The 25,207-nt window shown below is 39.3% G+C and overlaps 1 protein-coding gene across 2 annotated transcripts in view; it reads right to left on the reverse strand.

The window, feature by feature from the left end:
• Window positions 1-14,118, reverse strand: part of TRIM66 (tripartite motif containing 66) — a 67,796-nt gene extending 53,678 nt beyond the window's left edge. The window contains exons 1-3 of one of the 2 annotated variants that reach the window (XM_042444475.1): window positions 14,030-14,118; window positions 7,702-7,804; window positions 1,081-1,228 (exon numbers count right to left, since the gene is read on the reverse strand). In XM_042444475.1, the coding sequence (XP_042300409.1) occupies window positions 1,081-1,228; window positions 7,702-7,710 (157 nt within the window). In that variant the 5' untranslated portion in view covers window positions 7,711-7,804; window positions 14,030-14,118. Of the gene's footprint in view, window positions 1-1,080; window positions 1,229-7,701; window positions 7,805-13,736; window positions 13,788-14,029 lie in introns of those variants that run through there. The other variant, XM_042444532.1, reaches the window with a different exon arrangement.
• Between the last annotated feature and the right edge of the window lie 11,089 nt (window positions 14,119-25,207).

Below are 25,207 nucleotides of genomic sequence, written 5' to 3' on the forward strand. Positions count from 1 at the left end.
GTGGGCAGAGTACCTGCACGCTCAGCAGCCCTTGCATGTGATGAGGGTGGTGCAGCTGCAGCGCACCCACCAGACATAGCGTGTGACGTGATGTTGCAGCGGCGCCGCTTCCAGACAGGGTGGCGCACCTGTGACATCACTGCAACATCTCTCATGCTTTGCAGCATCACAGTGACACCTCAAAGAGGAGCCGCTTCTGGGCGCTCCTTTTTTGCTCCGCAGGAGCGCCATGCAATTTGGTTGCTGCGGTGCTCCTGCGGAGCCAAGAGAGGCACTGGGGAGGCACCTCTTTCTGGTGGTGTGTACCCTGCCTAAAATCTACAGGACGAGTCAAAATGTCACAAAATATTTAATAAGTTTTCTAGCTCTAGACTGGGTTTTATGAAAAGTTAATTAAAGGAAAGGGGAACACTCCCTTGAGGTCAGATCACACAATGTCTGCCCATGATCATTGTGTTAAGATGAAACTCAAGAAGGGGATGAAAGATTGAATATCATCAAGCCCCACAAGATGCTACCCAAGGAGAAAGGAAAGTTGTAACAGTCAATTCCAAATACAGTGCACCCTTCCCTTATGTGGGGGATCAATTCCGGATCCCCCCTCCACATAATGGAAATATGCCAGCAGCATGGCGCACATGTCAGCGGATGCTGAAAGCCACGTATAGCAGGCACAGTGTATTACAAATATATAATCCAGCAGCTGCCTGGTTCTGTTTCCAGTCTCAAGTAAATCACCGGTTAGATATTTCTTCTCAGGTAATGAACAGAAACATGGTGGTTTTTGTAAAGACAAAACTAGCAGTTGATGCTAGTTGGTGTATGTATTATCTGGCCAGACTTCAACTTGTCCCTGTCTGATTGTTTGCTCCCTACTTGTTTCCCTGATCCTCTTCATTCTCACCTGTGAAGCAAACATCTCTTTCAACTGTGCCACTTAAATCTGATGGGAAGTCCTCAACAGAATTCACATTATCTAGGACACACTTCCTGCACATAACACAATATCTGTGACTGAACAGCAACATGGACAGTTCAGCATAAAGATGAGAGAAAAACATGATGAAATCACATTTGTACCTGAATACCCCTTCAGTGGAATAGGCAGGAAATGCTCTCCTGATTCTTTGCTGTGTCTGTGTTCCTCTGTACACAAGCTGCAGAGCCATTTGTTGCAGTTCGTACACAGACTGTGGGCAGGCCTCTTCTCTTTGCATCCAGAACAATTCTGCAACAAAAACAAGACATTCAGGTTGAATAAAGATATAATTATGTTTCAGGTCAGAGAGTCAGTGTGTGGTGCAGTGGTTTGAGTGTTGGGCCAGGACTCCAGGATACTAGAGTTCAAATCCCCACAAGGCCAGGAAAACCCACAGGGTGGTGCTGAACCTCCTGTGAACAAATGTTGTCAAGAAAACCCATAGGATTACCATAACTTGGAAACAATTTGAAGGCACACAACAATAACATTTGTGGTATCTCCCATTAATTTAGAAAGAAATCTCTATGGTGTGTCTTTGTTTCTTTATTTAATTCTTATGGCACCCTTCAGGGCAAAATTCTCATAGTACTATACATATTTAAACAATAAAAGAACAAATATAATTCAACATGGTATAAAAATCACAGAAGCAGAAGAAAACAATCAACCCAGAAATGTAATAAAACAATAAAGCTGACATTTAAAACTACCCACAAAACAAGCTGGAATGTCCTAGAAAATAAAACAAGTCTTTAGCCTGGTGCCAAAAAGGCATAAAATTGGCTCAAGGTGAACTTCTCTGAGGAGGGAATACCATATATGAGGTACTACAACCAAGGAAGAACTCCATTCAGTAACTCATTAAGGAGAACATGGAGGGACTCCAAGAAGAGCTTTCAATGATATACTGATGGTGGAGCAGCCAGATTTAGCCTAAGAGGCAGTCCTTCACATACTTGGCTCCCAAACCATTTAGGCTTCTAAAGGTAACCACCTGCACTGTGAACTGAGTAAATGGGTACTATTGTTTTTGAGTAAGGAACAAGAAAGAGTTGTGTCCACTCACAGATACTATAATTCCTTTGCATTACAGACAATAGGATCCTCATGTAGGACCCTCCTGACCACAGAGGGATACTGAACTGACTGAGCAAGAATCAAACACCTAAGTAACACAAGATAACCTTAAATAAGTGTGGACAATACTGTAACTATAGTATTTCATAATGGTTTAGAAACTGGGAGCAAACAGTTGGGTAATTCCCTCACCCCTTCCTGCTGCACATTGTCTCTGCATTATGTCCCAAAAGAACCAACTTTGGCTAAGCCTGTTGCATAACCAGTATCCTGCACTGGAGTTTGGGAGTTGCAGGGTAGCACTTCTGGTCAGCTAACTAAGATAGAAAGGAGCGGGGCATGCGAAACAAGAGCACTGGAGAAAGGAAATGCATGATGATGGATTTCTCTTCTTCATCCCAGTCCTGGTTGAACTGTAGAAAATTTTGCATAAACAAGATGAACTCTTGAAGAGGCGAGCAAGAATACACAGAACAGCAATACTGCCTGGCTGGTATGTGATTTGAGACACTATATATGTACATTTTCCAGTGTAGAGATGTACTGTGTATCCAGCCAGGATTCCCACAGGTGTCAGTCTGGAAAAATGGCCAGAAGGAATCTCATTATTGAGGCAACAGGACCAACTCCACAGATTCTCACTTGCTCCTTCATACTGTCAAACTGAACATCCGATGAAGTCTTCTAGGTCCAAATAATCAATCAATGTTGACACCAACATACTGTGTAATGATATGGTGCTTTTCCTCTTATTCGTATGTACGCTATCTGACTGCTGACAAACCTGCACACCATCTCAGTGTAAAACTCCTGTCCTATTTTTGCAGAGAAAGGAATAATAGAAAGCAAACACAGCTGCAGGTCAGACTAGAAAAGACTCCAATCAAATGTCATACTAAACCACCTATTGCGCCTTTTGTTTAAAAAGTGATCAAAATGTCTAGCAGGATGTCTCTGTTTTTTGTTCCCAGGCAACACTGGTAGGGTGAGGAACCCCCAGAGGGCCATTTGTGGAAAGAACTGCAAGCTGTTCATGGAAATGTTATTTTTAAGTAGACAGACTACTAGCTAGTATTTTTGTCTTCAAAGCTCTTTAGAAACATGAATCCTCCTTGCTGGCTTTTCTGGAACTGATGTCCTAGTTTTATACTTCCTCCAGACTTCTGTGCTTCATCTTTGGAAAACAGTGAAAAGTGGTACAGAACTTCAATATAACCACTTTAGCGTAGCCAATGTAACAAAATAGTGAGAAGCAAGGGTTAAAGGAAGAGGAAAGAACTCAGACCTTAGGAGTGTAGGAGGAACAAAAGCCCTGTTCAACCATTACTTACACATTTTGAATCAACATGCAAAGAGGAGAATGCCTAGCCCTATTCTATTCCATTGTTGCTTTCCTCATTTGAAAAGTGGCAAGACTGAAGAGTGACGTTCTAGTTTGTATGGAAAATGGCCATACAACCTAGCAACTTGATTTTCAAACTTCCTTGCTCATGCGGTGATTTTTCACATGAACAGGATCTTCTCATCGTGAGATTGGTCTGTTTCCATGAAACAAACGCAACAAAGAAGCAATGTAAGGAGTAGGACTACAGTACTAGGCATTCCAAATTTCACGTGTAGTTTTTTTTTCCAATTAGTAGGTCATCCTTCTTGCTTTCCAAAGCCTTTCCACCACAGATCTGAAGGAATTCTAAGTCTCGTAGGCCTTGTTGTTAACTGCCATCAAGCTGCCTTTGACTTATGGTAGACTTGTGAATGAGAGACCTCCAAGTCATCAACAGCCCTGCTCACGTCTTGAGACTCAGGATTGTGGTTTCCTTGACTGAATCTATAAAGTATAATGTGGTTTTCCTCTTTTCTTACTGCTTTCTACCTTACCAAGCATTATTGTTTTTCTAGTGAATCATGTCTTTTCATAATACCATAAAATAAAAGATTTGGAAGAGACCACAAGGGCCATCCAGTCCAACCCCTGGCAGTCTGAGTTTAATCATCTTGACTTCTAGGGAGGCTTTGCCTAGGACTGTTTATTTGTTTATTTGGCAGTCCATGATATCTGCAGAACTCTTCTCTAGCACTATATCTTAAATGAGTTGATTTTCTTCCTATCAGCTTTCTTCACTGTCCAGTTTTCACAATCATACACAGAAATGGAAAATATGATGGAATGGACAATCCTGACTTTAGTAGTCAATGATATATCGTTACACTTCAGGATCTTGTCTAGTTCCTTTACAGTTGCCTTTCTGTGTCCTAGCCTTCTTTTAATTTCTTGACTGTACTATCACTCTGATTAATGACTGAGACAAAGTATATGAAATCTTTCACTATTTCAATGTTTTCATCCTCTACTTTAAAGTTATGTAAATCATATATCATTATTTTTATATTTTCTTAATGTTCAACTGTAAACCTGCCTTTGCACTTTCTTATATGACTTTTTCCATTAATTGTTCCAAGTCTTTGCTATTTCCTGCTAGTTATATGCATATCTTAAGATATGCACATCTGCATATCTTAAATTGTTGAAATTCTTCCAGTGTTAACACCTCTTTCCTCCAAGTGTAGTCCTCTTTGACATATGATATTTTCAGCATACAACTTAAACAGATAGGGTTATAAAATGTAGCCTTGTCTGACTCCCTTCCCAATTGGAAACCATTCCTTTTCTCTGTATTCTGTACTAACAGTAGCCTCTTGTCTTGAGTACAGGTTACAGGACAATCAAATGCTGTGGCACACCCATTTCTTTACAAACAATCCACAACATATGTTTGCAATACAATCCCAATGCCTCTTTTTTTTTTCCTGAACACAGCTTGGACATCTGGCATTTCTCACTCCATATATGATAAAAGTCTTTGTTATAGAATTTTGAGGAACAGTGTTTGCATGGGAAATTAATGAAATGATCCTGTGGTTATGGCATTTCCTGGTGTCTTCTTTCCTGGGACTGGAATGTATGTTGAACATTTCCAATCTGTGGGTCATTATTTTGTTTCAATCTTTCTTGTCAAATTTCATTTAGAACTAACCTAGATTCTATATCTGTAGCTGAAAGCAGCTCTCTTGGTATGCCACCTGTTCCTAGTGCTTTCTTTCTTCCAATTGCTCTGAGTGTAACTTCCACTTCACTTTCTAAAATTGAAGGTTCATCTTAAAAAGGTTCTTCCTCAAATTAACCTGTCATCCTTTCATCTCTTTTATATAGTTCTACAGTGTATTGTTTCCATCAACTGTTTATTTCTGTTTGGTCATGCAGTGTGTTCCCCTACTGGTCATAGAGCATTTATACTCTTGGTTTAAATTTTCCTTTGATTTCTTGGATATTGTGGAAGAGGTCTCTTGTTTTTCCTTTTTTGTCATCATCTTCTATTTCTCTGCATTGATTATTATAGTAATTCTTATCCCTGTACACATCATTGAATATTCAAGGTTCTGAGTCTTTTTCTCTCACCTTTTACTTTTGCTTCTCATCCGTCTTCAACTGCTTGAAGAGGCTTCTCTTTCTTTTTTACTGAAAATAGTGTCCTTTTTTTCTCCCTGAAGATGTCCTTGGCTTCAGTCCAGTGTTCTTCAGGCTCCCAGTCAATTAAGCTCAATAGTGCAACTATATGTTTTATCTTTAAATTATGCAGGGATGTTATCCAAGTTATATTTTGGCACAATCGTTGATTCAGTGTTCTTTAGTTTTAGTCTCATTTTTTAATATTAGCTGGGCCACAATCTGCTCCTGGTCTTGTTTTTGCACAAAGAATGGAAATTCTCCATTTTCTGCTTCCAGTTATGTAGTCTATTTGATTTATATATTGGCCATCAGGTTATGTCCATGTATACAGTTGCCTGTTTGGTTGCTTGAAGAATGTGTTTGCAGTGAAAGTTTCCTACAAACTTTGATTGTGCTTTTTCCTACTTTTGCATTCTAATCACCTATGATTAACATGTCCTGAATAAATTTTTCACTTTTTTTCTTCTGCCTCTTTAACTGGAGTATAAACTTGGATTATGGCTATATTAATGGGTTTTCTCTTAAATCTCATTGACATTATTCAGTCAGACTTTGCATTATATCCTTTAGCTGCTTTTGCTACATCTCTCGTTACTATTAATGCCACCTCATTTCTTTCTCGATTTTCATTTCATTTCAAAGTAAAACACTGTGTAATTATCTGACTCAAAATGTCCTATTCCTGTCTATTTTAGCTCATTCACTCCAAGTACTGGAATGTTTATACATTCCATTCCTTATTTTACTATGTCTAGCTTGCCCCAATTCATGCTCCTCATATTCCACTTTCCCTTTAATATGTACTGTGCAGTTTCAGACTTTCCTTTCACCTCTGAGCATGTCGACAGCTGAACGTCTTTTCAGCTTGAGTTCAGTTGTGTCAGTAGCCACAGTGCTACTTCTAGTTGTCCTCTACTCTACCCCAGTAGCGTGTTGAGTGCCATCTGGCCTGGGAGTTTTTTTCTTTTGGCACTATCTCTTGTTGCATTTTGGATTGTCTCATAGGATTTTCATGGTAAAAGACATTCAAAAGAGGTTTACTGCACTGGTGTTACTGTGCTAGTATTAACTATGGTGTCACTGTCGTCTCTGGAAGATCCTCAGCCAGTGTCATGCCCTCACTAGTGTTGCTGTCCAGTAGCTGAAAGAAGAAACCAGTTTTTAATTGTCTTTTCCTGGAACCGATAAATTAAAATGGTCCCCTGATTGATATCTCTGGGAGAGCTAGCTGTAGATTTGAACAAAATGAAGTGATTATTTGGACCATTGATATAATCACTTTCAAATATCCTCAACCAAATTATAGACCCATAGCTATTGCTTTGTGCTCTGATTATGAGATGGAGTTAAAAGAATTGAATCCTTACAGACAACAACTGCTCTGCCTCTCTGTTCCTCAAGCTGCACTGTACTTGATATATTGGTGGGCAGTGAGCACATCTCTGTAACTATCAGGTATACTTTGTTGCTAAATTCATTCAACTCAACTCTAATTTATGGGGACCCTATCCTAGGATTTTAAAGGATGCGGTGGCTTAGTGGTAAAGACACCAATTCTGATGATCAGAAGATCAGAAGGTTGGCAGTTCAAGGCCTGAGTGCTGAGTTATGTGGTGAGCTCTTGTCATTAATTCCAGCTGTTGCCAACCTAGCAGTTTGAAAGCAAGCAAATGCAAGTAGATGAATAAGTACCACTTCGGTGGGAAGGTAACAGTGTTTGGTGCAGTCATGCTGGCCACATGACCACTGGATTCAATTTTGGACAATGCTGGCTCTTTGGCTTAGAAGCAGAGATGAGCACCACCCCTACAGTCCGTTATGACTAGACATTCATGTCAAAGGACAACCTTTATCTTTACTTATCAAAGGATTTTCTTACCAAGATTTATTTGGTGGAGGTTTGGCATTGCCTTTCCCTTTAGACTTAAAGTGTGATGTACCCAATATAATCTAGTGGGTTTCCATGGCTGAGTGGGGATTTTAACCCTGGATTCCTAATTTCCTAGCCCAAAACCTTTCTGATTCACAAAAACGGGATTGCTATGTTGGAAAGTTCCAAGTTAGATAACTCACAAAGTGCGTACTGATCTTTTTGCTATTGTATATATGATGGTTCAAATGATTTTTCACTTACCCTTGCCATAGCTGGATTTACTGAGGCAAAAGTCCCCAAGAAAGAAATAGTCAGCTACATTCCTTGGTAAAAAGTATAAACACAACTGTTCATGAGAAGATACCTAAAGAAAGTGGTAGAAAATAAAAAGCAAGTCAGGAAATAAAATCAACCATACAGAGTCAGTTTAACCATACAGAGTCACACACAGAATGACAGAAGTACAGTTGCCTGGATGCACTTGGTAAAACCATACGTATATTTGTCCATATGGATAAACACAAAATGTCAGAAACATCCCTGTAGAAGATTGGTCAAATTCAGTAGTAATGTGCACATTTTGCATCCAAAATATTCCAAGTTCAGTCCCTAGGTTCTTCAAGCAGGGTTGGAAAAGATCTCTATCTGAAATGTATGAGAGTTGCTGCAAGTCAGCGTAGACATTATTGAGCCAATTCAGAGCATCAAAAAGCTACATTTTGGGAGTACAATTACTAGAATCTATCAGCAAGCAGGCCCAGTGGATTCAGGAAGTTGTGGTCCAAAAAGGAGGTTTCCAAGAACCAATGATCTGGCTCACTTCAAGGACATTTCCAATGCAGAAATGCTTTGTTTCAAAAATGCTGTTCTTCATCCTATGATTACAGTTTTCTGCATTGCAAAATAGAAAGAATGGAATTACCATCCATTTGTTATATACAAGAATGGGGGAGGGAGTTAACATATATCCCTTACAAAATATTATGGCCACCACTGGCTCTTCAAATTTGGCCAGTAGAATTCTGTTCTTTCTTCTGTACATTTCATTCTCTACCTTGGATTAAATATTAATCAGAACAATGATTGCAGTCAAGAAATTAGAAGATTAGATTGGGAAGGTGAGGCATGAAAGAACTGAACAAGATCCTAAAATGTAAAGCTATAACTCTGGACACTAAAATGAGGATCGTCCAAGCTATCATATTCTCTGTCATGATGTACAGACGTGAGAGCTGGACTGTGAAGAAAGGCAACAGAAGGAAAATCAACTCATTTGAGATGTGGTGCAGGGGAAGAGTGCTCAGCATACCATGAACAGCCAAGAAGACAAACAAATGGGTTCTAGAACAGATCAAGCCCGACCTCTCCCTAGAAGCCAAGAATACTAAACTGAGGCTGCCATACTTTGGCCACATCATGAAAAAGCATGACTCATTAGAAAAGATAAGGATGCTGGAGATGTCTCATCCACAGAACCACAGTTAAGAACAGCAGCAGCATTCTACTCAAATCCCTGGTTGTTTCCATGCAAAACTGTTTTCAATTGGGAAAGCAACATATGTTGGCTCCCCAGAGTCTGTTAGCCAGGTAGTAAAGCTGATCATATTCTTGTTTCTTTGTGATGCTGACAAGCCTAGTGTTTGCTGCTACACACACGCATATATACAGAATAGTATTCTCAGGAGACGTGACTAGTATTTGCTCTTTATGAGTTGCCTGCCTTGGCAATGCAATGGAACAGAAATTATTAGGTTAGTGGGGTGGTCATTTCTGTGTGCTGTTTAAAGTTGCATGGAAGTCAAAGTTTGTAGCCAACCATGAAGTCTTCAACATGGCAAGTTTTAATTTTAAATTTATGCCCTCCATACAATAACAACATCACTGCAGTTCACTGCGAAAACAGCACAGACCTATGGTTTACAAATGAGTTGCCTTCTTTTCATTCAAGGTGTCTTGGTGAAGAAGAGGAATAGAACCACATTTTTCCTGTGGATAATTCAGGGTGATTGAAAAAGAATGGCACAAAAATAAAGCTGTTCATATTCAGTTCTGGGTGTTGTGCAAAAGTAAAGCTGTTTTTATTTTATTTTGCACCGTTATTTTTGAATCTCCCATTATTTCCCAAAACCTAAAAATGAATTTCTATGTTCAAAGCAGTGTATCTCAGAAGATACAAGAGCCCTGCAGGATGACACCAAATGCTTACTAGTCCAACATTACATTCCCACAGAGGCCTACCCAATGCCAAGGGAACCCCATAAGTAGGATATAGATACAACAGCATCCTCCTACTCATGTTGCCTAGCAACCTGTAACCATAGGCATGATGCCCCTGACACTACAGGGAGTATACAGCTATCATGACTATCAGGTTGGGACTAATCTACACGTTTAGGTTTTCACTGAAACTATGTGACTATCCTTGGTCACACATTCTTGACTATTCGCGTGAATTTGTTTTGTTGTTGTTGTTGTTGTTGTTTGGAACTGCATCTAAGCGCATCTCTGCGATTTCTGTTGCCCTTTGATGACCAGTTGCAGAGGTGCACAAAAGTGGCTAGCATTTGTGATGGTCATGTTTTCAAGACAGACAACAAAATGTATAAATGTTGATCCCTCCAATGTTTTTGCTCTAAAAATCATATGCACATTGACTACAAGAACTCTGTTGTGCAAAGATCAAAAGACTGCATCACTCAACATATCTATTTTAATCTTCTCCCTTGTGCTTCAACTGAAAACAGTACTACAGACCTGTACAGCCATCACCCTATATATATTTTCTTGTCATCAGTTCTTCATGTTGTATGATCATTCCACACAACGATCTAAAGCAGACATTCTTAACTTGGGGCCCATAGTACCCCAAGGAGTCCAGGAATAAGCTGCAGGAGGTCCATGATCTGAGTGCATTTTTTCCCCTTAGTTTCTTTCCTTTTCAAAATGTTTTGAGTTCTCTTTTGTCAAATGATATTATTAAAATATTGATTAAATCTTCTTTGCTGTGGCTTTTAGCACCTCATATCTTTTCCACATACAATCAGCATTCTGATCATGTTACAAGAAGGGGGGTCCATAGCTTTTTTTTTTAATCAAATGATCCATGACACAAAAAAGGTTAAGAATTAATGGTCTAATGGGAAAGCTATATTGTGGGTTGTGAGGCACAAAGATATATCAGTTAAAACAGTACAGTTTTAATTTAATTTAATTTAAAGTAGGATAATTTCCCACTCAGCACAATTTAAATTTAAATCTGTGGCCATTAGTGGAATTTTCTAAGAATTAAATGTTGCACAAAATCCCCCCAAAAGTATGCAAATGTGGTTACATTTTATGATTAATGTGAATGACCTAGTATTGCCCCTACCTGCTGCCAGTTCTGCAGGAAGGGAAAGATCTTAGAATAAACAATATTTTGAAATAATCAACAAGCTAGGATAAAACAACAATAGAACCATACCCTCCAAGATTTCACAAACGAAAACTGGAACACACATGGACAAGCAACATCCACATGTAGTCAAGATGGCAGACATTATTAATGAGGAAGAACACACAAGCCAAGAGAAGCTGCATCGGTTTGCTTTTGCCTGAGTCTACAGGGAAGGGCAACATTCCACTCCTCCTCTCCTCTTCTCTGCTGAGTTACTTGAATATAAACTGCTTTTGCATTTTGAACTCAGTTCTCACCATTAAAATAAACTGAGGACAAAGAGAGAAGTGGGAGAAAGAGAGAGAATCTGGGATGTTCTAAAATCAGGTGAAAAAGTGTGATGGCAGAGGATTAATCTGGACTGTCCCTACTAAACAGGGACAGCTGAAGGGTTCGTAGAACCATAGCAAAGCCATAAAACTAGAAGGCAACAGAACTACTGAGTAAAAACAGTAATATTCTTGCAGCCCTTTCCAATCACCTCTAAGCTTGGCCTTAAGTGTTTATTTCCAGATAGAGAGTTTCAAAGTGTTCAAAGGATTTCACCAAGGCAGTCCAGTTGTCCCACTTTTTCAGTTGCTTTTAAAATGTCCCGGTTTATTTCTCTTTCTCCCGCTTCCCCCTTTGTCCTCAGTTTGTTTCAGTTGTTACAGACTGAGTTCATAATATAAAGGCAGCTTGCACTCAGTTGACTCAGTAAGGGGGAGAGGAGAACAGAGGGGCGAAATCTTGCCCTTCCCAGTCGAATTAGGCAACGGCAAACTGCTTCAGCCTCTCCTATCTTATGTATTTTCCCCATTAATAAATTTTGCCTTCTTGACCACACTCTGATGTTGCTTGGACACACGTTGCTTGTTCATCTGTGAAATGCTGGAGTGTACGATCCAGTAGACAGCAAACAACAGAGCCTAAGCCACAAACCAAGAAAGATAAAGCACTTGGCTTTGGGCTGATTCAACATCACTACAGCTTGACAGGAAGGGTGCAGTAGAATATGCCATACATGCATATTCCAAGGGTTGAATACTATCAGCTTTCATTTTCTTCTTTTGACATTTCTCCACAGCTCAGATGTCTGAGGCAACGCATGGGTCTGTTTGAGAACTTACACATTTTTCCTGTGCAAGAATATAGGCAGAAGGATCATGCACCTGTCCCTTCTTATGCTCACACTGTATCTGATTATTTCATAGAAGCACAACACATAGTCTAGATGAGCCTCCATCATTGCCTGGAAAGTTACTTTTTAGAAAGCTGCTCCCCATCCACAGTTACCAAAAGAGTTTCATTACGGTGCTATTGCCATTGCCTTAAGTAAATTTGCTCCATCTTTTCCTAAATCTTCTCTCATTAAAAAATAAAAAATAACATCACTTTTTTAAAAAAAAATCAAAATGTCTTAAAATCTTTTAATCACAACCCCAAGTAATAAGGTGAAGAAATAATGAATATATGTTATCTGTTTCACACTAATTTTTTAAAAGGCTATTTCCAGTTGAGGAGGAGAAATATCATGATGCCCCCATTATGCCAAAAAGTAGATAACATAATTACTTGTGACATGTTACTTCCAAGCTATGATCTATGTGCTAGATACCCATGATCAAAAGCTGAAAGCTTTTCATGTTACGTGAGTATAACAGGGCTGGCAATGTTTGATTTTTAAAATTATGAAGGCCACAGGAGCCAGGGACCAGAGAGTCACTAAACAAAGCCAACAGCTTCAGTAGTGGACAAACAGCAATGATGTATTGTTTGTTCCTCCATTTAGTCTGGGGTAGGCATGATTGACTAGCATATACAAATTTAATGCAATCAGGCATCCTTTTTTGCTTCCTTTCTTGATGATGTATTTTCTGCATTTCTACACTTCTGCATCAATATATGATATGTTTCTTAACCCATATTGCATATGTGTAAGCTAATAGAATCCAAGCATATGCAGCAAATGAAAATAACAACTTTTTTGAAATGTTAACTTTACCCCCTGCAAAAAAAAACCCTCCAGCAAATGGCTGCTTTTTACAATACTGTCAACTATGCCAAAGCTGTATTGTTCAATTGTTGTTGTTGTTTTAAGGGCAGGGTTAATTATTTATTATTTATTAATAACGGCTACCCTAAGATAAGATGGAGGTGTTTTGATAATATGGTCACCAAACGTCTGAATTAGTCTGTATATCCGAATCAATCAATGCATCTGGGTAACTAAACACACAGGTTACTGTGACCTTCAGGCCTTCTAGAGGAAGCATTTCACATAGGAAAATACCAAAGGCAAAAAGCTGACTGACTGTTAATGGCACAAGTACTGCAAATCATAGATCTATGCAGTTACTGCATTAGACAAATTGCCCCCCACCAACACACACACACACACACACACACACACACACACTTGTTTATCTTGTTTTTGGTTCACAACAAATATGTTTGCATCTTGCTGTTTGAATGCCTTTAATCTCATGGGATACTGCTGACCTTCAGTTACCCTGGGTTGGTTAACCAAGCTCGGCTTACGATACTTGATAACTGCAAAGCTGCACATTGTCAAAATACAAACACTCATCCCCTGATACACAACCATTCCATCCCAGATCCTGGCAGCTTCTAAGCCTTAACTATATTATTGGCATTACCATCCCAGCATTTCCCTTTGGAATGGCTACCTAAACTTAACATGAAGCACATGCCAGAAAAATAACCTCTCCCTGCCTGTTTACTGACCATGAATCACAACTGACAGACAGCTGTTCTGACCAGAAGCAGGAAGTGCTTATGCCAACCTCCTTGCAAACGGCTGCTAGAATATGTTATTTATTTAGGAAAACATACAGATATACTTTTCATGTTTGCTTACCTGTTCTCTCTAGAAAGCAGGCACTTTAAGAGAGGTGCACAAATAAGTGTCTCCTCTCTCAGCTGAGGAAATGGGTTGTTACTAAGCAGAAGAGTGTGCAGAGCGTAATCCCTGGAAACAGCTTTTACTGTATAGCGTCAGGAGTGCTGAGGAGAGAAAAATGACTAGACCTTCCCATTCAGCATCTAGGATGCTTTTCTCCCACTTTTGTTTTTGGAAAGCCCACTTGAAAAACTAGGATCAGAACTTAGATGTGCAGAGATCATAAATGTGCTTTATTTTCTTGTCTTTACCTTTAGGCCTCCTGCATTATTGCTGGGCTGGTGATTTTTCTCTCGCTCTCTCTTTCCTGATCATTGGAATAAAATAACAATCCCCAGAGTGAGACAGGAATTAGAGCACTCACTCTCTTCACACAGGCAGGTCTTCATTGAAAAAGAAACTCTCAATGTGCTTTTATCCGAGATGCTCACAAAGGGAGACTAGAAGCACCGATTAGCATCAAACCAGAAAGAGAAAATCCCAAACATTAGTTCCTCCTCCCCATCATCAGATGAACATCAAACTTCAGCGCCATCTGAAACAAAACAAAACTTTTAAAAGAAGTATCACTCCTTTTTGGAATCTGTCGCTTTATAGCAACCTCTTTTAAATATATTGTGATTAAACCTCTTCCGGTGGAGGAAAGCGTATTCAGCACTACCCTAGAGATTCACTGTTTGTACGTATGAAGAATGATGCAATCAGTGATTCTAAAAAGCAATCCAACATGGAATTATACATCTCAAACAACAATGTCTGAAAACCAATGGCCAAATTCAGTTCTGGCACTACTGCAAAATCCAAATTAGGATTCTCCAAAAAGCATTTTATTGGCTTAGAGAAATATTACTGTTCATATGGATTAATGTTATTAGGATTGTCAAGTAAAAGAGACAGAGAGATATGCTTATAAACAGGATCCATTCCATTCCTTATTTCTGCAATGCAGTGGGAACCAGTTGTAAATAGACATGTATAGGATTGTGTTCTACTATTTACAACTGCAGTGTTTACACTGCATACTTACTAGAGAGTAAGCCCTGAGTTTAGAAGAAGCATGAACATGGTTGATTATAACTAACTAATTCATATCAACCATTACAAAGTCAGGACTTGACTGAAGACCTAGGTAATTTAACATCTATTTCCCAGAGATATCATGAAGATATCTCTGGGAAGCCCAGAAGCTGGACATGAAGGCAAAAGCCCTTTCCTGCTTTTTGTTTCACAGTATTAATTTATTTAAATATTTTGTATCCCACCATTCTGCTAACATGGGACTCAAGGCTTAAAATGCTAAAACAAGGGGGAAACCTTGATTATTTTTTTAAAAAAATAATTAAAATGCCATTAATTTTTTAAAAATATAAAAACACACTACCACTGTTATAATTCCTTGTGTATCAGGCTTTTATAGCCATGGACAGAAGTGTCCTCCATAAATGGGACTACTGCTACCACATTGCAGAATTAATGTAGTTTGACACTGTTTTAACTGTCATGGCTCCATGCTATGGAATCCTGGGATTTGGTGTTTGTTGTGGCACCAGAGCATCCTGATAGAGAAGGGTAAATATCTCACAAAATTACAAATCCCAGAATTCCACAGCATTGAGCCATAACAGTTAAGGCAGTATAAAAATGAATTAATTCTTCAGTGTAAATGCAGCCTAGGTTAAAGTTCAAGGTTCACAATTAAAGCCTGATCCAGATATCAGATAATGCATCTCTCACTCAATAGACCAAAAACAAAACAAACATGCTTCATTTATATATCACTTCATACCACCTAAGCACTGCGGTTTACAACTGTAAGCTAATTTGCCCCCAACAATCTGGGTACTCATTTTAGCGACCTCAGAAGGATGCAAGCCTGAGTCGAGCTTGAGTGCTTTTGAAGTCTTGAACCTTATGGTTTTCAGTGAGTGGCTGCAGTACAGGCATTTAACCACTGCGCCACCAGGCTCCTAGGCCCTGTTTCCCCTACCCCCCTCCACAAAAAAACAAATAAACAAGCAAACAAACCGTGATTCTTGCCCCATATCGCACTGCCAAAAATGTAACATACTGAAAATGTATGGGTAACAACCCCAACACATGACAAGTAACTACAGAGCTGGAGGCCAGGAAAACAGCAAGAGACTGGATTAGCATCTAGGTAGGGTTGCTAAATTAAGAACTAGGGAATGTAATAGTGTGTAAAAGAGAGAAATTCAGCAAGGGCTGCCTGTCAAGTGTCACACAACTAGGGAGTTTATTAGACAAGGGAAACTGGAAGTATAATCCAATGGCAATCCAAATGCAATCATGGGGTTTCACGTTATTGTGTGATAGACTACCACACGCAAATTCGGGCAATGGCATGCTATTTTCGGGCAATGGGAAGTCAGTTCGAATGCAATTCGAATTCACGTAAATTCGCTGAACTAGCGAATTCACATGAATGTGTTCTAGCCTCACTTTCTTTTCATTCAAAATTAAGAAAAATTCCTCCCGTGTGATAAACTCCTAGGTTAATGCAACACTTGCTGAAATTCCTCCTTCTACCCAACCATTAAAAGAACCCTTTTGAGTTTCCATTCTAAAAACTTTAGGCCAGGAGAGTAATGGGGGAGTAAATATAATCCCACCCTGAAATGACCAGATTGAGCCCTGCTATTCAACATCTATCCCCCCAGAAATGTGCAAAAAACATGTGGGTCCTGGAAAGAAGACAGACATACAAGGCAGTAAATGGTAGAGCTCCTTTGCCACACCAAGCTATGCCACACAGCCGAAAAACAGGCTTTGCGTGATAGCCATATCTGGCTGTCAATAAGCTTCTGAATCTGAATTGAAGGTGATGATAGGGATCAGATGTCAATATCTGAAGAAATGCCTCTCCCTATGTATGCCTGAAGAAGTCTGCTGGAAGGGCCCTCATCTGTCTCCCATCAGTGAGACAATACATTCTTGGAGAATATAGGAGAAGGTCTTCTCTGGTAGTCCATTTGTGGAATGCGCTTCCCTTGGAGGTCCAATTGGTGCTGACACTGATTTCATTCTGGTGCCAAAACATGGCCTTTTATTATCCCCAAAATGTGCATATACATAGTTTTAAACCCTTTTAATAATTTTAAGCTGTTTTACTTTGTTGATTAATATGGCTCTAGTTCATTGTTTTTGTTGTTCTAAATTCTGAATTGTTTTAAACTGCTAAATTGATTTTACTTGTACACCACACTGAAATACTATGATATAGGATACGATTAAAAAAACTTACATAAATAAATACACCTGGTTTGCACCCTCATATGTGTCTACAAATCCCTTGATGTCTTCTAATATTGCTATTTATGAGGTTGGGTTTGCCCAGCCTTGTTTTTGCTGTTCTGTGAGTTCAAGTCATATCTGACTTACAGCAACCCTAAGGTAACCGTATCATAGGATTTTCTTGACAAGATTTGTTCAGAGTAGGGCTGCTATTGCCTTCCTCTAAGACTAAGAGAGTGTGACTGGCTCAAGTACCCAGTGGATTTCCATGGCCAAGCAAGGATTTGAACCCTGTTGTTCAGAATCCTAGTCCACCATACTCTTGGGGGGGGGGGGGGAAGGGTAGAAACTGCATAAATATTTTGCCTTTTGCAAAATATGTATTTATCAGGTTGCATCTACACTGTAGAAATAATGCTATTTGACACCACTTTCACTATCATGGCTTCATCCTACAGAATATTGGGATTTGTAGTTTTGTGAGGCACCAGAACTCCTGCAAAGCTGACTGAAGACCTTGTAAAACTACAAATTCCAGGATTCCATAGACTGGCACTACAGTACTTAAAATGATGTCAAACAGCATTATTTCTACAGTGTAGATGCACCCCCAGTGTCTGACTACTGCCCAGATACTATATTTCAGCTTACTTCTCCTTCTTCCCTTATGAAACTATTAGGATAATAACTCTCACAGAGCATTAGCCATTCACTCAGAACTCTTAATATTATTCATATTTTCTCTAAGGCCCAATTAAGGGATATATAAAGGGACACTTTGAAAGATGAAATGTTGTATTTCAGTGTCTTCATATTTACCAAAGACCTTGGTAGGCTTTACCTGCCATTTGAAAGGGCAGGGAGAGAAATGGTCAACAAGGGTTGTGAAGCAATTGCTGTTCAACAAGCTTCTACACTTATGCAAACTCCTTGCAATGTTTTTCTTACCCTTCTGTCTGACTTCATATTGGCATGATTAATAAAGTCATGCTATCTACACCTCAGGGTGAATATCTAATTAAAACTAAGGAGTATTCATTTTCAGACAGGAGCACATGTAACACATTGCATCACTTGCCTTTGGAGAGGCTCCCACAAAGCAATTTTATTTGCAATCCCTATAATCTAGGGCCTATAATACAAAGCTAGACGAAATAGCATCTATAGCTATAATTATGTTCTTTAACAAAAACTGTCATGGTAAACCTCCCTCATTTTAAACATTACCATTAATTGGATTTCTAATTGCAATGATGCCTTTTGGGCAAGTTTTAGATTTTGATTTCCACTTAGAAAGACCCAAATTCTTTTTAAGAAAGCAAACTAGTGCTGAACAAAAATAGCCACTCCATTCATTCCCATTCACAGATGATGAATCGGGAAGGAGGGATTTGGAGAGAAATAATCTGTCAAAGGGAGGAGGACCTTGCCATTGGTGGGAAGGCAGCAACAGTGGTGGCCCTTAGACTAGTGTTTGTCTTTCACAAATTTGAAAACTAATGGTTTGGAGGTTTTTTGCTTTTCAAAAAATATTTATTGCAAAAACTAAAGAGATCCCACAGTTCACTGACATGATTAAACATCCAAGTAAATTCATCAGTAAAACATATTGGTTCCATTAGTTTTGTTGGCTTCAGAGAAACAAAGTTGAAGCCACTGGAAAGCAAGTTCCCTCTCACCTTTCAGTATCCTTTTCTCCTTTGCTCTCCCTAGACGATGTTGGAGGACTTCTTAAAAAATGGTGCTCTCTTCTGATAATCTGAAGCTAGTGTGGTGGAGTGGCCTGAGCATTGGACTATCTCTGGAGACCAGGGTTTGAATCACTACTCAGCATGGAAACCTACTGGGTGACCCTGGGCAAGTCACACTCTCTTAGCCTCAGAGAAAGGCAAATGTATACCTTCTCTGAACAAATCTTGCCCCTCCCCCAAAAAAACATGTCACCAGGAATCAGAAACAATGTGAAGGCACATATCAAAAACAAACTAATAACTACATAGTCTTCATCTTTACAGAGATTAAAACCAGGACACATGTGGCCAAACCCACACCAATGTGGTCAAGATGTCAAAAGTTATTAATGAGGAATCATATACAAGCTAGGGAATGTTGCAGTAGATTGCTTTTTCCTGATCCTACTGGGATTGGCAAGATTCCAGTCTTTCTCTCCCCCTGCTGACTTAACTGAGTGTGAACTACTTTTGTACTTCGGACTCAGACTGCAGCAACTGAAATAAACTGAAGATGAAGAGGGAAAGTGGGAGAAGGAGAGAGAAACTGCAACATCTTTAAAACAGCTCAAGAACTGGGATGACAGAGGAATAATAGGGGCTGTCACTATCAAATCAGGACAGTTGGAAGATATGCAGTTAGCCCTCTCATCTCCCACAAACTTTTGAGATATCTCCAATACACACCCTAAAATCCTTCCAGGGGATGAGGATAATCTCCTAACCTTTGTCTTGAGAATTTTCAGCTGAGCAGGAAGTGAAGCTAGTCTGTTTAGTGGATATTTTGTTTTAGTTTGAGTGAGAGAGATCCACTTTCTCCATTTTTTTTCAACCAGTGCTTTCCGTAAAGCATTTTTGTACTGTGTGCCTGCTCTCGTGTTTGTTCCATGTGCAGTCATACCTCTTCATTCCCAAATTTGATTTTTCACAGATTACTATATTTGCTGCCACATCTGCTGCTACCCTACATGCAACTTTTAAAAATATGTTCTCTCTTAGCATTTGTAAGGTCCTCCAGCACAATTATAGGACAACCTAGAAATGCCTGGAGAAGTGGTCTCTCGGGTTAAAAATAAAATTAATTAGTGGGCCTATATTTGTGTTTTTTCCACTTTTGCATCCCTAGCCCCAACAAAAGTTGAGGGCCAACTGTACATTGTAATACTTCTGTTAAGACAGGAAATTATTTCCCTTTTCCCAGAAATGAAAGCAATATTGCATTCAGATTGTAACTAAATGTGAGATAACAGATTTCTTTTGGCATAACTCTGTCTTTTAGACCAGCATGATGTAGTGGTTTGAGCATTGGACTATTACTCTGGAGACCAGGGTTCAAATACCAACTTGGCCATGTAAACCCAATGGGTGACCTTGGACAAGTCAGACCCTCTCAGCCTCAAAGAATGCCATTGGCAAACTCCCTCTCAAGAAAAACCCATGATAGGGTTGCCTTATGGTTGCCCTAAGTTGGAAATGGCGTGAAGGCATTCAGCAACAACAAGCTCTCTTTTATAAAGGTTACTTTTATAGTTATAGTACTCTGGTCCCACTAAATGGTTGAGAAGGTCTATCACCTGGTTCAAGTTTTGGATCACAATGTGCTTCAGGCTCTCCTATGGTTATTGAAGCAAAATGAAAAGGTAGATGAGATGATAATGTATTTTGTCCAACATTCTAGTAGCTTTCAGATGGCTTTTTAAAGTACTGTAACTAAAATTAACCAATTGGTTACTTTTAAGAAATGGATAAAGTTTCTTCACAAATTATAACAGTAATGATAACTACTATACTTTGGGGGAGGGGTGGGTCTGAAAGTACAGCTGATTACATTTGGAAAGTAATATTCCAGTCTGAGCTTACTGAGTGGCAGATAAAATAATTTAGCTGTTGAAACAGAATTATTATTATTATTATTATTATTATTATTATCCCACCCTTCTCCCAAAATTGGGACTCAGGGCAGCTAGAAGGCATGCATTTCATACTGCAAATGACACCAAATTAGGAGGAGGAGCTAATACCCCAGAGGATAGGATTAGAATTTAAAATGGCATTGACTGAACAAGGCCAAATTAATAAAATGTATTTCAATAGAGATAAATGTAAGGCACCACATCTAGGTAGGAAAAGTGAAATCCAGATCAAAGGAAATAATAGTCGCACTCTATTCTGCTTGGGTTACAACTCAGCTGGAATACTGCATCCAATTCTGTACCCTAGTTTAATAAGGATATGGACAAGCTGGAATGTGTCCTGAGGAAGGCAATGAAAATGATCAACAGTCTGGAAAGCACACATTATGGTCCAAAACACACTGCAGAAATAATCCAGTTTCAGACAGCTTTGACTGCACTGTTCAGTGCTAGGGAATCCTGAGAACTGTAATTTATTATGGCACCAGAACTCTCAGACAGAGGCTATTTGTCTCACAAAACTACAGTTTTCACTAGCATTGAGCCAAAGCAGTTTAAGTGGTTTCAAACTGGATTGTTTCTGCAGTGTGTTTTGGACCTATGAGGAACAATTTAGGGAGTTGGATATATTTAGCTTAGAGAAGAGAAGACTGAGTGAGAGATGACATAATAGCTATTCAAATATCTGAAGAGATGTCATGTAGAAGATAGACACAGCTTGTTTTCTGCTGCTCCAAAGACTAGAACACAAACCAGTGGATTCAAGTTACAAGTAAAGAGAATCCACCTAAACATTAGGAAGAACTTTTTAATTATGATTATTTTACTGCAATAGCTGTTCAACAGTGGAATAGATTGTCTCAGAGGATGGTGGACTCTCCATCTTTGGAGGTCTTTACAGAGGAGATGGAAGGGCATTTTTTAGATGTGCTGTAATTGTGTATTTCTGCATGGCAAGAGCTGGACTTAGATGCCCTTTGTGGTCTCTTCCAATTTTAAGATTCCATGATTCTGTCTTTCCCCTCCCATTTCCCCTATACTCTCTGCAATGCACACAGTATCTGGAGATAGAAATGTTGTTATTTTTAGCCACAGTAAACTGTTGTGAGGTAGCTTTGTCATTATCAAAATGTTTTTGGACAATTAAGATCCATTATGTTTACAAAAGACCTACTTCTATTGAAGTTGAAAGCTGCTAGAACTGGTTTGCTGATATGGATCAACACAGCTGCGTACATTTTGTGACTCTTTCTGGGCATGTAGCTATAGAGTTAATCACGCTGATCAGTTGCATTTCAGAATTTGCCACTACCCCACTGATCACTTAGGCCCAGTATAGAAAAAGAAGGGTGAAATAGAGAAGCCATTGGACATACTGTGCCTGTGATGGTATTGCAAGAGCCATTATCCACACAGGAAGACTGCTATAGCTTTTACAATAATTGGGGAAAGAATGGCTGCTAGCAATTCCAATTAACTGCTTACTTTTAAGTTAACCAGTAATACCCTTGCAAAAGTACACACAATGACATCATCTGGAAGGTTCAGCAACAGTTGAGCAGTTCCCTGGGGTGAAACCCAGCAGTCTAAAACAATCATGAAGCAGCAGGGAACAGCAGATGTAGCTCAGCTGCCAGATAAGTAAGCACTTCTGTTTATCATCCAGAGTGAAGCTCAGCTCCCTTTTCACCACCAGTACATAACAGCCTTCTGGGCGAGTCCCACTCAGCATAAGGAATAAAATATAATATACGTAAAATCACATCTAGTGAATCACCAGAAAGGACAAACCACTTGTTTCACCAGAGATTATTTTAATACTCTACAAGCTGATGCTATGTGCTCACAAAAACAATTTATTCAGGATTGTTCTTCCATGGGTTGTAAACAATAATGAAAAATATTGATCATGATATTCGCAAATTGGATGTGAAAAATTATTTTGTTTTTTCAGTTTAGGAATGCACATCTGGCATCTCCAAACTCTTCAAAGCCACATGGATAGCAGGTCACCACCTGCATCTTACCTTTCCCCTCTGCAATCAGGAGCAATAGCAAGACCCGGGGCTTCAGAGCCAGTCCAGCCATTAGGCAGAGCAAAGCAGAAGCCTGAGGTGGTAGGTGAGGCTGGGATGCAGCAGTGCACAGGTGCAGAAAGTGGAGTTATGTAAGACATGTGTCCTGCCTTGTTCCCCCTCAACTTCAAACTTCAAAATGACACTGTGCCATCATGTGTCAGAATAAGATTCAGCTGTCAGTCAGCTTCGTCCATAGAATGGGATGGAGAATGTTGTCCCTTGTCTCAGTCAAATGTCTTGGGTCAGCCCTGGCAGTCCTCCTTGCCATGGAATTTTGGAATTCACTACCACAAGATGTACTAAAAGCCTCAGATTAAAAACTCACAGACAATGTGGCTATTGGTGGTTACTAGATGTGATGGATATATGTTCCTTCCAGCATCACAGACAGTTACTAAGGCAAGCAAGCTCCAGGGTGCACTTGCATTCGTACAGGTGGGCTTCCTATAGATAATTGCTATGAGAACAGAATGGTGGATCAGAGAGGACTTTGGTTTGATCCAGCGGGGTTTGTCAACTTCTTATTAAACTGAAGATGATATACAGCCACCTTAAATAATAAATATAATAAGAATTATCTTTAGAAGACATATATGACTTTGCCTAATCTCTTTTCAAGCTATCCAGTTTGCTGGCCATAGTATCTTGTAACAATGAATTTCACTTTGAGAAGTATTTTCTTTTGTAAATATTCCACCATCCAACTTCATTAGATGACCCTGGGCCCTACTGTTACGAGAAAGGGGAGGGGAGAGAGAGGTTCTCATTATCCAATTTCTCCACACCGTGAGTAATTTTCACCCATTACTTGTCATTCTTTCAGCTCCCAACACTGTAACATTTTCTTATGAGTAAGTTGCTCCAGCATTTGTACCTATTACCATTTTGGGTGCCCTTTCTTGCCTCTTTTCCACCTCTATATCATCCCTTTTCAGATGCAGTGACCAGAACTGTCCACAAAGTGTAGTTGGGCCACAGGTTTACATAAGGACAGTATGATACTGACAGTTTTATTTTCTATTTCTTTTCTAATTATGCCCAGCACAGAATTTGTCTTTTTCACAGCAGCTGCAAACTAGGTCAAAATGGTATATTTACATGATAATGCAATTTAATGCTCACATCTGAAAACATCATAAGACACCCTCTCAGCTGAGATCTGTGTTCCTGCCTTGCTCTCCTGCTCAACAATTTACATCACATGTGCAGTTACTTCCACATAATATGTGACTAGTTGAACACCACCTCTAGGATCATGTACAATACATATGAAGTGCATGTGGAAAGTATCTAGGGGTATTAGTAGACCTAATATCTAAACTAAACATGAGTGTGGTACATCAGCTAAAAAAGACAGCACAATTCTAGGCTTCATCAACAGGAGCATATCGTCACAACTGAGAGACTTTACCAGTGCCACTCTATTCTGCTTTGTTCAGACCTGTAAACAATGCTGTGTCTATCTCTAGGCAACACAGCTCAAGAAGGATATTAACAAGCAGATGGAGGTAACCAAGATGGTAAAAGGGCTGGAAATCAAATCCTATGAGGAATGGCCAAAGGAATGGCCTATGAGGTATGGCCTAGGTAAGTTAGGTCGGAGAAGAGAAGACTGAGAAGTGACATGATAGCCATCTCTTAGTATCATCATCATCATCATCATCATCATCATCATCATCATCATCATCAATTTATATTCCGCTTTTTCTCAGAGGAATCAAAACAGATTACAACAGTATAAGAATAAAACATTGTACAGTTAAAAATTACAGTTAAAAAGAACAATCTTATATCCCACCTGCCCCCAAGCATAAAAGGAAAAAAAAGCATTAATGAAAACATAAAAAGAGATTAAACAACAAGAAAGAGTAAAACATTCCAATGCGAATTCACTAAAATTGTGGGTAGATTTCAGCAAAAAAGTGTCTTCATTTGGGGAGAAGGGATGGGGCCAATGATATCAGTAAAAGGAGGGCATGTCACAGGGAAGATGGAGCAATCTTGTTTTCTGCACTAGAACATGAGCACTGTATTCTAATTACAAGAAAAAAGATTCTACCTAAACAATGTTAGGAAGAACATTTTAAAAACTGATCAAGAATGGAACAGATTGCTTTGGAAGGTGGGAGATTCCCCTTCTTTGCAGATTTTTAAACAGATGCTGGATAGCTACCTTTCAGGAGTGATTTAGTTGTATATTCCTAGAAGACAGGAAGTTGGAGTAGATAGCCCCTGTAGTCTCTCTTCTCTATGAGCCTATGATTTCTATATGTTCTGTCCTCCTATTTCCTCCTTCTCTTTCAAAAAACTACTTCCTACTCAGAACTTACTCTTACCTGAAAATGCCCTGCTGCCAGGACAGATGATCGATATGCCATCCCTGAGCAGTGTTGCTAACAAGCCTCGAAGATATTCCGTCTAATTAAAAATAATAATGGTAAGCTGCTCTGATAGCG

Source organism: Sceloporus undulatus, chromosome 1, assembly GCF_019175285.1.
Source record: "Sceloporus undulatus isolate JIND9_A2432 ecotype Alabama chromosome 1, SceUnd_v1.1, whole genome shotgun sequence".
Classification (NCBI taxonomy): Eukaryota; Metazoa; Chordata; class Lepidosauria; order Squamata; family Phrynosomatidae; genus Sceloporus; species Sceloporus undulatus.